The following is a 15,517-nucleotide window of genomic DNA, read 5'->3' on the forward strand; positions in this document are numbered from 1 at the left end:
ACCTACCAATCTTGTACAAGTATGGTGTGGATGGCATTACGGAGATTTCAATAAAAAAGTGCCCTTTTAGCAAAACTTTTCCCTTCCCCCTCTCTTTCCGCTCTCTACTTATAAGCTTACCATATCTACTGTCTCTCTCAATCGTGTTAGCATTTCTGTTGTGCTGCTGTCTGCACACAAAACCCCTTTTTACAGGACCGGTGGTGTTCCGTTGCCGGATTTAAGGTAAAAGTGTCGGGCTTTTATTCCCATAAATATTGATTTTTCTTTCAACATTTAACTGTGATTGTTTGTGTATTTTGCTTTGCTGCTGTGGATCTGTTTCGGTAGTTTTTTTTAACGTTTATGTGTTGTTCTGAGTGTTGTGTACGGTTTCCACCGGATCTGCTTTGTTTTGTTGATTATTTTTTGAAGGTAGCTTGGAAATGGCGTTTAAAGTTCCATTTTCTTGCTTTTTGGGGCGGTTTTAGCGGAGTTTTGCTCTTGGGTTTAGATCTTTAGATCATCTGCATTTGGCTTTATGCTAAAATTTGTATTTGGGGTTTTTGGTTACTTGTGGGTTGTGTGATTTTTGCTGTGGTTGATTTGGGGGTTTTTTTGTTTGTCTGTGTCATGTTCTGGAAGAAATGAGGTGATTGTTTGTGCAAATAGTGCTTCCTCCCTCCCCTCTCAGGGGGGTTATTTTACCATTTGGTTGTGGAAGAAAGGGATAAAAATTTCTTTGTTTAGTGTTTTCGATTTTTTTTATTAATGTTTTTTGAAATTATTTTCTAGTTAACTGATCATACAGCATTTTTAGTTTTTTCTTTGTCTTTGGGATGTTGATTGGGGTTAATGGTTATCGAGGGTTTTGGTTTCATGATACAAGGATTTGTTTTGTAATGTATTTCTTATAACAGTTCAGAGATAGGGAAATATGATTGCACGAGAAGTAGAAGAAGAGTCCTGTGTGTTTTGAAGTACAAAATGCATAAAATGCAGTTTAGTTATTCTAAAATGATCTCTTTGTCTTGGAAATAAGTCTTTGTTTTCTGGTTTTTCTTTTTCAAATACAAAATCCAAGCTTGTTTCATATCTGCTATTGGATTTGCTAATTAGTGAACAGGCACAGACATTTTAGCTGTTATCTTATTCTATCAGTTTTATATCAAATTTTTTGGTGTTTAATGCTATGCTCAAATAGTAGTTTGTCTAGTCATAGTGTATGAGATATTTCCTTTTATCTATGCAAGTTGCTTTTTCGGTCTTTTCTGTTCTGGTTTTTGTCCTTGTTTTTCTCAAGGTGTCATTCAGCAATGATCTTCACTTTTTTTTTTTTTGGATTTTATTATTTCTTTTTGACATTGTATCATAATTGATGGTTATACTGTATATCCTTGCCTGCAACAGGCTATAATTATGGTGAGGAAGAGAAGGACTGAAATCCCCAGTGAGAGCTCTCAGTCCCAAGAAACAAGTGCAGGTGGTGGTCGTGGCTCCCAACGGGCAACTGAAAGGAGTGCTCCACCACATCAGAGCGGAGGTGGTGGAAGAGGTTGGGGTCCTCAGTCTCAACAAGGAGGCCGTGGAGGTTATGGTGGTGGTGGTGGTGGTGGCCGTGGTCGTGGGTCCCCACAACAGCAACAATATGGTGGACCCCCTGAACAACAAGGCAGGGGAAGGGGAGGGCAAACTCAGCAAGGAGGTCGTGGTGGCTATGGTGGTGGTCGAGGAGGAGGACCTTCTGGTGGGCCATCCAGATCATCACAGTTTCCCGAGCTGCACCAAGCTACCCCGGCTTCATATATGCCTGGGGTGACCCCTCAGCCCATGCCATCTGAGGCGAGTTCTTCATCTCAGTCATTTGAGCCGACACAAGTCACTCAGCAGTTTCAGCAGTTAGGCATACAGCAGGAAGGCTCTTCTAGCCTACCAATTCAAGCTGTGCCGTCACCAGCCTCAAGTAAATCTGTGAGATTCCCTCTTAGGCCTGGCCGGGGTAGTACTGGCACTAGGTGTATTGTCAAGGCTAATCACTTTTTTGCTGAACTTCCAGATAAGGATTTACACCAGTATGATGTGAGTTCTCTCTCTCTCTCTTTCTTATGTTTCCATTTTTTTTTTGTTCTGTAAATTTTGGTGCAAGTTGGTGATGGAATCTCATGGTGCTATATTAGGTTACCATTACACCAGAGGTCACGTCACGGGGAGTAAACCGTGCTGTGATGGAGCAGCTGGTGAGATTGTACAGGGAATCGCATCTTGGAAAGCGTCTTCCGGCATATGACGGACGAAAGAGTCTATATACTGCTGGGCCACTTCCATTTGTTTCAAAGGAGTTTAGAATCACTCTACTTGATGAAGATGATGGACAAAGCGGGCAAAGGTTCTTTCCTTGTTTTAATTTTTTATATTTCTCTCTTTTGTTGCCATCTGCTTTTATTTAGTGCATTGTTACAATTATCTTCTTTTTGACTCAGGAGGGAGAGGGAATTCAGAGTTGTAATAAAATTGGCTGCTCGTGCTGACCTGCATCATTTAGGACTCTTCCTGCAGGGGAGGCAAGCTGACGCACCTCAGGAAGCCCTGCAGGTTCTTGACATTGTTCTGCGTGAATTGCCTACTACTCGGTATAGATTATGATTCTTCCCGTTGAGTTTTTATATGTGTTACTGCTAGCACTTCCTTTGATATGATTAAAGAGTGTTGATATATTGTAGGTACTGTCCTGTGGGCCGGTCATTTTATTCACCTCATCTGGGGCGAAGGCAGCCCTTGGGAGAGGGATTAGAAAGCTGGCGTGGTTTCTACCAAAGTATTCGTCCAACTCAGATGGGTCTGTCACTAAATATTGGTAAGTATTTTTTGCTACTAAAATTTCGGTATCAGCTCGATTGTGATTGTGATTGTAATTTGTTTCCATAAATCTTCTTTTTAATAGCAACAACTCACGCGTGATTTTAACATTTTAATATCCTAAAATTATTAATTAATTCATGACTTTCTATATTTTTGCCTTTATATAAGCATGTGCTTCAATATACCTTTTTCCTGCACATTATTTTACTCATGGTGAAAATAATGTGTTATGCAGATATGTCTTCCACTGCTTTCATTGAGCCATTGCCAGTGATTGAATTTGTACAACAGCTTCTGATTCGAGACGTGTCTGCTAGACCATTGTCTGATGCTGATCGAGTGAAGGTTAGCTTCTGTTCTACTTTGTTCTTATCTCATTTTCCAGCATTCTGTTTGCAGTTGAGCAAATACATTTTGTTCTATGTCATGCACTGTGTTTTTCGTGCATTCAGAATATAACATTAATTCATTTTCTCATCAATTTAGGGTTATGATTAATTATCAGTTTTGGTTCATTGTTTCTGTTTTGAAACAATCAAAACCTTAGTTTTCTTGCTGCTTAAGAATAGTGAAATTTTTTTTAAAGTTATATGTGAACCACTGCTTAATTTATATCTACAGATCAAGAAGGCTCTTAGAGGAGTTAAGGTTGAAGTTACACATCGGGGAAATATGCGTAGGAAGTATCGTATATCTGGTTTGACATCACAGGCAACTGGAGAGTTGACGTGAGTGTTTTATATAATGGTCCTGTAGTATTTTATATTTAGTATTTCTATTTAAAATTTCTTGATGTCTTGGTTGCATTGAGATGCTGCACTGCTCAGATTGATTTGTTTTCCACAGTTTTCCAGTTGATGAAAGCGGCCGCATGAAATCTGTTGTTGAATACTTCTATGAAACTTATGGTTTCACAATTCGGCATACTCAGTGGCCCTGCCTACAAGTAGGGAATCAGCAGAGACCTAATTATTTGCCTATGGAGGTACTATTGCTATTGTGTCTTCCATTCTATTTTTGATGTATAGATATGAATGCTAATTAATTGCACTTTGTCATATATAGGTTTGTAAGATTGTTGAGGGTCAAAGGTACTCCAAAAGGTTAAATGAGAGGCAGATTACTGCTTTGCTAAAGGTGACCTGTCAGCGTCCAAGTGATAGGAGCGTGATATTTTGGAGGTGTGTTACTGAAGCAAATGACGTGGCTATGCATACTAACATCTATTTTTTTCAGTCATTTATATAATTGTAAAGTTTGCTTGCCTTCAAATTTCATGGTTGTTTTCTCTAATGGTCTGTGTAGACTGTGAGGCATAATGCATATTATGAAGATCCGTTTGCAAGGGAGTTTGGAATTAAAATTAGTGAGAAGCTCGCATCAGTTGAAGCTCGCATTCTGCCAGCACCATGGGTAAATTCTCCTTTTTTATCCATTCTGTTTTGTCCCTTTGCCATTTTAAATGTCATCTGAAATATTCTTGTTATGCTCATTCAATGAATCTTATGTGTTGTTTTCATAGCTGAAATATCATGATACTGGTAGAGAAAAGGATTGCCTGCCTCAGGTTGGACAATGGAACATGATGAATAAGGTATATTAACTGCTTTCCACTTAGCATATAACAGTTGAATGTTTTATTTTTGTTGAGGTCCCTTTATTTTATTTCTACTCTTTAGGAGAATTCAATTTTGTAGAATATTTATGCCTTTGGTACTTGTATGTTTGACTGGAAGAACTGTGTTTTGCCATGCATCATTTGAAATTTCAATTTAGGAAACCCCAATACCATTCTTCTATTCTATTAGATTTACTTCTAACTCATCTGATATATTGTTGGAGATGTCGTGCATGATTGATTATTTTTTCATAGCTGTGGATCTTTTATATTAAAGTTGTGTTGAAAAAGGGGAGACAAATTTCTAACCATTTATTTGTCATTATTCAAAGGTGTAAGTTTGTCTTCCCTCTCATACTTCTAAAATTTAACCGTTGGATTAAAGTGGATAATTGTTGGGAATTTGTTTATCAAATTCAAGCAAAATTTTCGAAAGATCTAACCTTTTTTCACTTATAAGTGCTTTCTGGAAATTGATACCTTGCAACTGATACGAAACTTTCTCTTGGGTGACTGTTATCAATTTATTGAATATATGGTTATATTTTAGAATCTGTAAACTATGGGAACTGCATAGAAAATTGCAGCTTGTTTTTCTGATTACAATCCATTTTATTGCAGAAAATGGTTAATGGAGGAACAGTCAACCACTGGCTTTGCATAAATTTTTCTCGCACTGTTCAAGATCAAGTAGCTCGTGGCTTTTGTTATGAGCTTGCCCAAATGTGTTACATCTCTGGCATGGTATGGACTTGCTGAATGCATGTTTCTATGACTTTCTATGACCTAGTTTTGTAATATATATGTAAGTGGTATCTCAAACATTGGATTATTTGTCCAGGCATTTGAACCTGAACCAGTACTTCCGGTGATGACTGCTCGTCCTGAGCAGGTGGAGAGGGTCTTGAAAACTCGGTACCATGATGCCATGACCAAATTGCCTCCTGGAAAGGAGCTTGACCTACTTATTGTCATTCTCCCTGATAATAATGGCTCTCTTTATGGTAAGAAGCTCTCATGAGACACCCTCGTGAGACTTGTTTCTGGTTATGTTGGTTTTAGCAATTCCGTACTTTTTGCTTGGTTGGCTGTAACCATACCATCGGCTATAAAATAACTCTCATTTTTCTTGTAGGTGATTTGAAGCGAATTTGTGAGACAGATCTTGGCCTTGTTTCCCAGTGCTGTTTGACTAAGCACGTTTTCAAGATGAGTAAGCAGTATTTAGCTAATGTTGCATTGAAAATAAATGTAAAGGTTGGAGGAAGGAATACTGTGCTTGTTGATGCTTTATCTAGGCGTATACCTCTAGTCAGTGACCGACCTACTATAATTTTTGGGGCTGATGTTACCCATCCTCACCCTGGAGAGGACTCCAGCCCATCAATTGCAGCTGTATGTTATTTGAATTCTGTCTCTGCTTCAGTTTCATAGTGCCTTTATAATGTGTTCACTTTAATTCAACTACAATTTTTGCTAATTAAGACTTCTGGATCTAAAACAAAGGTTGTGGCGTCTCAAGATTGGCCAGAGGTCACAAAGTATGCTGGATTGGTTTGTGCTCAAGCTCATCGGCAGGAGCTCATCCAAGATTTATTCAAGACATGGCAGGATCCTGTAAGAGGGACAGTATCTGGAGGCATGATCAAGTATGGTTGACCTCTCTTTCACATGCAAAAATACATCTATTTTTTGTCCAGTTTGTTCTTTTCTATGGGTTGAGTAGTGCTTGTGTTTGATGGAAGCATTAGGGAATACTGACTGGTGGACTGATTGCTTTTTGAAGTTGGGTATTGTTTTTTGCTATTTTTTTAATCTTAATTTCCTACCATTTTCTCTTGGTGTGATGCAGGGAACTCCTTATTTCTTTCCGTAGAGCAACAGGGCAGAAGCCACAGCGCATAATCTTTTACAGGCATTTTCATTAGTCTCCTGCTTCTGTGTGTTTTCCTGTTACTTTTCTTGCTATGACCACTGATGTACTTGTGTAACTCCAGGGACGGTGTTAGTGAAGGGCAATTCTATCAAGTGTTACTCTATGAACTAGATGCTATTCGAAAGGTAAAGTTTCTCTGTTTGATGGCTTCCTCATTCTAGCTCCCTGTGTGTGTTTTGCTCAAGCTGGCAAACTTCTGAATTATATCTGCTTATAAATTGGCCCCTCTGTTCAATTTAATTTCAGGCTTGTGCTTCGCTGGAACCAAACTATCAGCCTCCTGTGACTTTTGTTGTGGTTCAGAAACGGCACCACACAAGGCTGTTTGCGAACAACCATCGTGATCGCAGCGCGGTTGACAAGAGTGGGAATATACTGCCTGGTTAGTAACCCTGGTCTAATAATTTGATTTGATTTCATCGTTGTTTTAGAGAGATTTTTTTTTTTAAATTTTTATGACCTAAAGTTTTCAATCTAATGAACACTGCAGGTACTGTTGTGGACTCCAAAATTTGTCATCCGACTGAATTTGACTTTTACCTCTGTAGCCATGCTGGAATACAGGTTAGATATCTTCTTCTACTCCTATGTACATGACAATACATGGTATGCTGCAGATTTGATTCTGATATGCCGATTTGACTTACAGGGTACAAGCCGTCCAGCTCATTACCATGTACTATGGGATGAGAACAAATTTTCTGCCGATGGACTACAGTCCCTCACAAATAACCTTTGCTACACGTAAGCCGATAAATATGGTTATTATGATTAATAATTCAGTTGCGGATGCATTATCAAAATTTTAGGCTTGAGGTGTCAAATATATAAAGACTGGTTTCATTTTATCTTAGGATAAAGGCACTAAACTGTGATTTGGTATGTTTTGATTTCTGCAGATACGCTAGGTGCACTCGTTCTGTTTCCATTGGTAAGCATTTTGCAATGCATTCTCTCAAACAAAGATGCACTTACAGCCTCGAGAGTAGTATCCCAAAATTTTCGGTTAATGCTAATTTTTTCTTTGTAACTTGACAGTTCCACCAGCATACTATGCCCATCTTGCTGCATTCCGTGCTCGTTTCTACATGGAACCAGAGACATCAGATAGTGGTTCAATGACAAGCGGCACTGCTGCTGGACGTGGAGGCATGGGTGGAGGGGCAGCTGCCAGGAGCACTCGGGGGCCCAGTCTCAGTGCTGCTGTTAGGCCACTTCCTGCACTCAAGGACAATGTCAAGAAGGTTATGTTCTACTGTTAGAAGAAATAATTTAGACATTTGCTATATTCCAAGGCTGTGAGATGCCTTTTGAAAACTGGTTGTGAAACTTTCCAACTGTTTTGCTTTTGTTGCTGTATGAAATTTGTTACTGGTGTGACAAAATGTCCTAAATGTCGACTCACTGGAAACATTTCCCATCTGGGTTCCTCAAAAAACGAATGGAATGTTTAGGGTATTTTTTAGTAATTTCTGAAACTAAGTAGAATTCTTGCATAAGAAAATTGAGTGGAGGTGTTAAATTTGCATCAATGAGGCAATGCAATCGGTAATGTTTCATGGTCTTGAGTAAGGTTGACATCAATATTGTGTAAGGGTGGATTTGATCAGAGCTGTGTTGGGATTGGATTGTTGTTTGGTTTGAACAAATTAAGTTTGAGTTAACAAAATTTCAGTTGGTCTGAGTATGTTTTGTTGGAAATTATCCAATCAACAATAGGTATATTTTGAAGCAATCTCTTTTTCTTTGAATATTTTTTATAATTCTTTATTTTTTATGATATTGTTTATTAATAAAGAGATCTAAGTTTAATCTTGAGTTAAGTGTTCTAGAATCAGCTTAAGTTTGAGTTGGGTTTTTTCAGGATTGATTGAATTCGGTTCAAATATATCTTTGATATTGAGTGGTAAGCTCTAGCGGCATTACTTGAGCTAACAATTAAGATATACATAAAATGGTGGTACACATATGGCGGTAATGATACGTGTCGTTTTTAAACGGTGACGAAAATACTGTTTTTAAAGATAACCGTCAGTAATTAGAGGTGGATAATTGTAAATTATCAAATTAATGACTCCGAATCGGATAAATATATATTAATTTGGATATGCCTTAAAATGTGTAATTTTTTTCAATTGATAAATATCACTATAGTTAGAATCATATTTTTAGTATATATAGGATTAATTTTATCTAATGAAAACCAGAAGGACCTAAGTGAGTCTTTTCCCTTTCTGTTATCTCTCAGCGCCGCTTCTGCGCTTGGTATTCCCAGGAAAAAAAATGGCAGTCAACTTGGGTTTCGCCGTCGTTGCGGCCTCCACTTCTCACTATAATATTCCCAAAATACCCTTTACCCATCATATCAAAAGCTCCAGCAGTGCTTCCCCAATTACAACAAAGCCCTTCCCTGCTTCATTATCTCTCAGTCGTCGCCGTTTCTCCGTCCTGTCTTGCCTACCTCCTCCTCCGCCTCCTTCAACCTTCAGGCCCAAAACAAAGCTTTATGTCAGTGGTGAGTTCTCAGTCTTTCATGTAGAAGAAACTTCAATATGATCTTCTACATTCAATTTAGCATTATTGTAAGGATTCTGTGCTTAAATTGTAAGGAGTGGTACAAAAATTAATGGGTGTACTAAATTATATGATGAGACGTAAACGATTACAGTCGTTTTTATTCATTGTTAATGTATGCAGTATTAATCTTTACATGAACAAACAGCTATGAAACCGGATAATGTTGCAGCCTGTAGGATGGCATGTTTTCCGGTAACGTTATTGATAATACGGTAGATTAGTGCCCTCGTGGGGAAGGATTAAGGGAGAGTTGTGAAGACATGTAGTGTTACTTTTGAGTAGAACAAATAACTGTGCAACTGATAACATTACAGATGACGTTGTAGCCTGTAGGACAGTATGTTTTTGGGTAATAATACGGTAATTTAACGCCCCCTTGGGGAAGGATTAAGGCATAGTTGTGAAATGGCAGGTAGTATTACTCTTTTAAGTAGAACAAATAGCTATGCAACCAGTAACATTATGGATAATGCATAGGATAGCACGTTTTTGGGTAAAATTACTGATAATACAGTAGGTTAGCCTCTCTTGGGGAAGTATTAAGGGATAGTTTTGAAATGTTATGTAGTATTACTCTTTAAGTAAGCTACCAGTAACATTACAGATAATGTTCTAGCCTATAGGACAGCACGTTTTCAGGTAAAATTACTGATCCTGGAGAAGGATTAAGCGATAGTTGTGAAATGGACACCTTATGCCTTGAAAGGGATGAATGAATCCGGATACTGTGACGAAAAAGGAGGAATTGAATTGGAATTGAAACCTGTATAGACAGGTCCTACCCGCAACCTACTTGGTTGGTTTCAATTTCAGTTCCTCCCAAAACCTTGCTTGTGAGCTTGTGCATAGTGAGCATTGGCCGGTGGGTAACTAACCAGATCATAATTACCATCAAACTTGAGGTTCTTGCCTCATTATGATCATCTCTGTAGAGAAATCTCCTGCAGTTTTTGATACTTGGCCTCTTTTGAGCATCTCAATAAGAACCCAGCTCACCCTCCACCATATTGCATTATGGCTATGGAGCGATAGTTGTGAAATGGACACCTTATGCCTTGAAAGGGATGAATGAATCCGGATACTGTGACGAAAAAGGAGGAATTGAATTGGAATTGAAACCTGTATAGACAGGTCCTACCCGCAACCTACTTGGTTGGTTCCAATTGCAGTTCCTCCCAAAACCTTGCTTGTGAGCTTGTGCATAGTGAGCATTGGCCGGTGGGTAACTAACCAGATCATAATTACCATCAAACTTGAGGTTCTTGCCTCATTATGATCGTCTCTGTAGAGAAATCTCCTGCAGTTTTTGATTATTGGCCTCTTTTGAGCATCTCAATACGAACCCAGCTCACCCTCCACCATATTGCATTATGGCTATGGTTCCTTGTATGCTGTTTCTTGCATAAAGCCATCAAATGCATCTCATCTAGGACTTTTGACTGCTGTCTTATATCTTGCCTTCGGTCTACAATGGCTAATCTTTTGTATTTCTCATTGGTGTGTTCTGCAGGGCTCTCTTTCCGAACCACAGAAGAGAGTTTACGAAATGCATTCCAAAATTTCGGACAGCTTTTAGAAGGTCTAACCAGTGAATGTTTATGCTTTCCATGAACCATATTGTTAAATGATTCTTATTGTTAGAAGTTCATTATTAATTTTATTCAGGCTTCTGAAAGAGTCAAATCTTTATCTTACAGTTAATCTGGTGATGGACAAAATTGCAAATAGACCAAGAGGCTTTGCTTTTCTCCGTTATGCAACTGAGGAGGAATCACAGAAAGCTATTGAGGGAATGCATGGCAAGGTATATACGATACCCTGATTTTTCATTTCGAAATTTTATATATTCAAGACTCTTGGATCATTTTTGCCCCTGCAGTTTGACTGCGTTGTGGTTGAACTACCCTGGTTCATAGGTCAACAGCCTTGCCAATACAAATGATATGTGTCTCCCTGGGTCAAATTAGATTTTGATTAAATGTTATTTGGATTTTATATATAATGATTAAGTAGACAAAGTATTTTTAAATATTATTTTTAATGACGATTCAAACAATATTCCAGTCCAACCACCAATTAACCCGAACTAACCCTTTCACGGTCAATGCTCTGTTTAGATCTAATAACATTGATGCATATAATACTAGATCAGTTTCCCCTACATCTGATATCAGCCGGCCTATTTCCTGCATACTGGTTAATCTTCAATAAATCCAAAATAGCAGAAGCACTCTTTCAATTTAATAAAATTTTGAAATTTGGTATTATCATTTCTCAGTTGCTTTCAGTGTTCTAGTGTCTCGTAATGAACAATATCAGGTGATTAATTGGCACAACTGTTTTGCTTTCAGTTTTTGGATGGCAGGGTAATATTTGTTGAAATTGCAAAACCCAGATCAGAGCTTCGCCGAGGCACAGTAAAACAAAACTCAAGACAACAATTCGCATGACCATCATATAGATGCATGTTGTAGAGCGAGTAGAGCAAATACATCACAAATGGAAAGAAAAACTTATTTGCTTTTTCTATACGCGGAATCTCATTTTGTGTTTGCTTATAAAATTGTCGTATTATTTGTGTTACCATATTGTTGAAGAAAACATATGTAAGGTTGGTTCCCATTCTTCCTAGTCGGCATTAATTGGCTCTTCCTGTGGCCAAACCGTGTCTGAAGTCAACTCAATTCAACTTGAATCTAGAATACCCAACTTGAACTGGTATAGACTTGAAACCACTTCAATAATTATCTGAACAAGAATTAATAATTACCTTAACAAGGGGATTACCACAACAGGTTCAAAGTAGGGAAGAAAGAAGAATTTTGTATTGAAACGAAGTCACATCTTGCTGTACTTCGAAATATCATGCTCAAGAAACATTCAGATACATATGTTACGGTAAAAAAATCATTATGGAACAATTCCAAGGCCTGATTTTTTTTTTTTTAAAAAAGCACTCTGCAGCTTCACGTTCAAACCTTGACGATGCAATTGGCCTCTTTCAATTTTGGTCATCCATTTTTGAGGTTACTGACAAAAAAGGCTACACAAAATGGTGGCATAAACTACTGCTTTTCTACTTTTTCTTCAGTATCTTTTTCGTAGTAATGGTGATTTCTGCGAGGCTGAAAAAACTTATGTATACCCGTAATGCACAAAAGATATCCTTGGAACATAAAATCATTGTGAGTGCTTACCTAAATCAGCTTGATACTAGTAGGTTAGGTATTTATTGCCGAGAACTATGAGCATACTCGAGCTCGTTGTCTCTCACGCTCTTCTGAAACCACAATGGATGATTTCCTATCTTCCTCCAGCAAACATCTTTTATATGGTAAAAACCCTTTTTTACGGTTGCCAGGGCTGGTTTCTACCGGAGAACAAGATTGTTGACAATGAGAATCAACTGCAGCTTCTGAGTTCTTCTCCCTCTTTTCCGATCCACTAACTGAACCAGTACTTGATCCAGTACAAGATCTTTCATGCAACATTTCCTTCTCCGAGAACCTGTCTTTAACAATCGAATCTACTGCCGCTGATGCTGTATTTTGGTTATCTGAAACGATGTTAAAAAAGGGTAGTTCTTGATACATAATAGGCCAACATGGCATAGAAGCATTGGGGCAGCTTTCCACAATGCTGTTCTCTTTCTGTGGCTCAGTATAGGGGGCTTCAGATGGAAAAGGCTTGCAGCTACCAGTGACCATTCTGAGTGATAATCGTGTGTCCAATTTTTGAGATGGGAATATGTTAATTGAATTCACATTGTCAATGTTCAGAACTTCTTCACTGCTATCAGTTATCGGTGACTTGCAACTCTCTGCACCTGACAGATATGGTTTATGAGAACCTGTTACCAAAACTGTCTGCCCGAAAAGCTTAATACCTGCACAAGGAGGTGCTGCTGCTGGTTCTGCATTTCCTTTAATACACACAGACTCCTTGGACTGAGGCTCAGTTTTCTGTAATATCAGATAACAAGAGAGAACAAGAGTCAGAATCCTGACATGATTAATGAACTCTGAGATTTATTCATGTATAAATCGAGGAGAAAGCTCAAACAATTATTTACCATAGACAAAATGTTGCCCCTATTTGGATTGGCTGACAATATAGAAACTTTCTCTTCCTCGGGAGATGAGTTAGACGTCACATATTCATGCTCTTTTTCTGCAATTAACACATTGGTTGACTGCATCTCAGTGGTACAAGAAGTCGGTGAGGAACATCCATTTTGTTGATCAGAGATTGCAGACCCTAATGTATCAGAAGCAAATGGGGATAAAATTGAGGTGGGAGATTGATTATCCTTATCCAAAACCGATACATTTGTAGATGGAGACCTTCCAGGTTGACTTGAAACGGGTGTTCCTTTGTGTAAATCTGTGGATTTACGAGGATAAGGATGCATTGGTTTCCTCTTAGGCCGAGGAGGAGGTATCTCAATTGGCTTAATGGAGCTCTCAGCACAACCGTTTGACTCCCGGACCACCTGAAACCAAAAACAGTAAGCCCGTCTATGGAAATGAGCTACTAGGCAGATAACCCAGCTACAAATCTCTTAATTATACCTTTCAATTATGCAAAATGAACTATAAATGAGCATAATATTAATGACTGAAACTAGCGAATTAGACCTTTGAGAAAAACTTTTGAGCATGGCTTCGGATTTGGACAGCATTTTTAGTACCTACATGTTCTGCATAAAAATAACGGCTACTTCTCAACTGATCCAACCACATACAGGAAAAAATTATTGATTGATTTAATTACACTTCAATGAACTCACCTTCAATTTGACGCCAACCCCGCCCATACAATTTCAAAGCTTCAAGAAACCTCTGGTGCTCTTCTTCTGTCCATTTTTCTCTCTGTTTCATAATGGTGTAAGGTTTCCTCACCTGTTCAAACAGACAACACAACTGAGACTACAGACACATAAAACTAAACTCAAAACAACACCTTTCCAAAAATTACCGCAACTAACAAAGAAACAAAGAAAGAATCAACACATAACCTTCGGCACAGGATCATTCTCGAACGAATACACATCCTTCAGCCGGACCACACTTTCAGCTTCCGAACCACACTTCTCAGTCTTCGCATTTGACATGATCACTTCAATTCACTCCTATTTCCAAATCCAACGAATTAGATCACAAATTTTCCCCTCAAGGACAAATTGAAATCTGTACTTTCCACGCGATTCGAAACAGTACAAATATATATCTACACACACACACACTCTTATATATACATAAACAGAGCAAATTTCTCCATAACATATAAACTAGACTACTTTCAAACTTAAAAAAAAAAAAAAAAACAATTCTAAACTTTTCCATAAATCTTTTTTCTCAGCTACTCTAACTCAATCATCTTTTAAAAATATTACTGGCCCAAAAACAGAAAGGAAAAGCTTAACAATAAAGTAAACATAACTTCTGTAACTTTATTTCTAGATATCTGACAAAATTTTAAACTACATCATTAATTACAAAAATCAATTATGAAACAAGCATAGCATGACTAGTTATTCAAGACATTATTAAAAAAAATTTAAAAAGAACTCAAAGAATCAGATCGGTAATTCACCAGCTAAATCGGAAAGAAATTCGCCCGTAACTGTAAGCTTAAGCGGCGAGTGGAAGCAGAGATTTTACAGGAGGAAATGCAACTTCAGTAGCTCTATTTCTAGATATATGACAAAATTTTAAACAACATCGTTAATTATAAAATTTAATTTAAAAAAAAGCATAGCACGACTATTTATTGAAGAATTTATTTTTAAAAATAAGAAAACCGAACTCGAAGAAGCACATCAGCAGCTCACCAGCTAAATTGACACAAATTCGTCCGGAACCAAAAACTTCAGAGAAAACGGCTCTGCTTCAGCGACGACCGGAAGCAGAGATTATACAGAGAGGAGAATCGAAGAGCAGAGAGGCGACGAAGGACGCAAGAGATAGAGACTTTGTGAGGAATGTCGAGAAGGTTTTTGTAGTTAAAAGGAGCGTAATTGTGTGCCACGTAAGAATTAAAAATATTTAAATTTTCATGGAAAATTCGAGAAGGCTGTGGAATCTTGTGGCTAAAAATGAACGAGTAGGTCGCCACGCGGCGGGCTCTTGTGCTGTCTCCAACTCTCTGATTTTTTTTAAACCCAGATAAGATTTCAGAAATTGGCTGGATAAATGGGTGAAATTGTTGTTACATATTTTCTGTATTAGTTTACCTTCACGCGCCCAGTGTACTTAATATCGTGCGGTCATGGCTAAATTAGTATACTAATACTTACATCTTTATATCTTCCATCATCAACAAATGGCATAAATTAAGATAATAATTAATAATTAAGTAATATAATGATTTAATTTTTTAAATATTATTTAATTAAATATTAATATATTAAATTGTGTAAATAAATTTATATAATTTATTTTTATATATAATTAAAATAACTCCAATTTGAATTTAAATTGAACTCACTCAAATATAAGAAGTCATTGATATATTTTTATTTTATAATTTTTCTTTTTTTTTTACTT

The 15,517-nt window shown here is 37.6% G+C and overlaps 2 protein-coding genes and 1 pseudogene across 4 annotated transcripts; 2 read left to right on the forward strand and 1 right to left on the reverse strand.

The window, feature by feature from the left end:
• The first annotated feature begins 69 nt into the window (after positions 1-69).
• On the forward strand, positions 70-7,861 carry LOC123196947 (annotated as a pseudogene).
• A 719-nt stretch (positions 7,862-8,580) lies between these two features.
• LOC123196949 (organelle RRM domain-containing protein 6, chloroplastic) lies at positions 8,581-11,600 on the forward strand. Its single transcript, XM_044611106.1, has 4 exons — positions 8,581-8,907; positions 10,480-10,548; positions 10,667-10,773; positions 11,321-11,600. Exons 1-4 carry the CDS (start codon positions 8,676-8,678, stop codon positions 11,417-11,419), a joined length of 507 nt encoding a protein of 168 aa, XP_044467041.1. The 5' UTR covers positions 8,581-8,675; the 3' UTR covers positions 11,420-11,600.
• Positions 11,601-11,772: 172 nt separating this feature from the next.
• On the reverse strand, positions 11,773-14,962 carry LOC123196948 (protein REVEILLE 7-like). Of its 3 annotated transcripts, XM_044611103.1 has the most exons (7): positions 14,803-14,962; positions 14,565-14,663; positions 13,987-14,100; positions 13,759-13,870; positions 13,607-13,668; positions 13,042-13,461; positions 11,773-12,931 (listed from the first exon to the last, which is right to left on the reverse strand). In XM_044611103.1, the coding sequence occupies exons 3-7, from the start codon at positions 14,080-14,082 to the stop codon at positions 12,212-12,214; spliced, it is 1,410 nt and encodes a 469-aa protein (XP_044467038.1). In that variant the 5' UTR covers positions 14,083-14,100; positions 14,565-14,663; positions 14,803-14,962; the 3' UTR covers positions 11,773-12,211. The 3 variants fall into 3 exon arrangements, with proteins under 3 accessions (XP_044467038.1, XP_044467039.1, XP_044467040.1); XM_044611104.1 differs by lacking the exon at positions 14,565-14,663 and having other exon boundaries at positions 14,803-14,961; XM_044611105.1 differs by lacking the exons at positions 13,607-13,668; positions 14,565-14,663; positions 14,803-14,962.
• Between the last annotated feature and the right edge of the window lie 555 nt (positions 14,963-15,517).

This window comes from Mangifera indica, chromosome 14, assembly GCF_011075055.1.
Source record: "Mangifera indica cultivar Alphonso chromosome 14, CATAS_Mindica_2.1, whole genome shotgun sequence".
Lineage (NCBI taxonomy): Eukaryota > Viridiplantae > Streptophyta > Magnoliopsida > Sapindales > Anacardiaceae > Mangifera > Mangifera indica.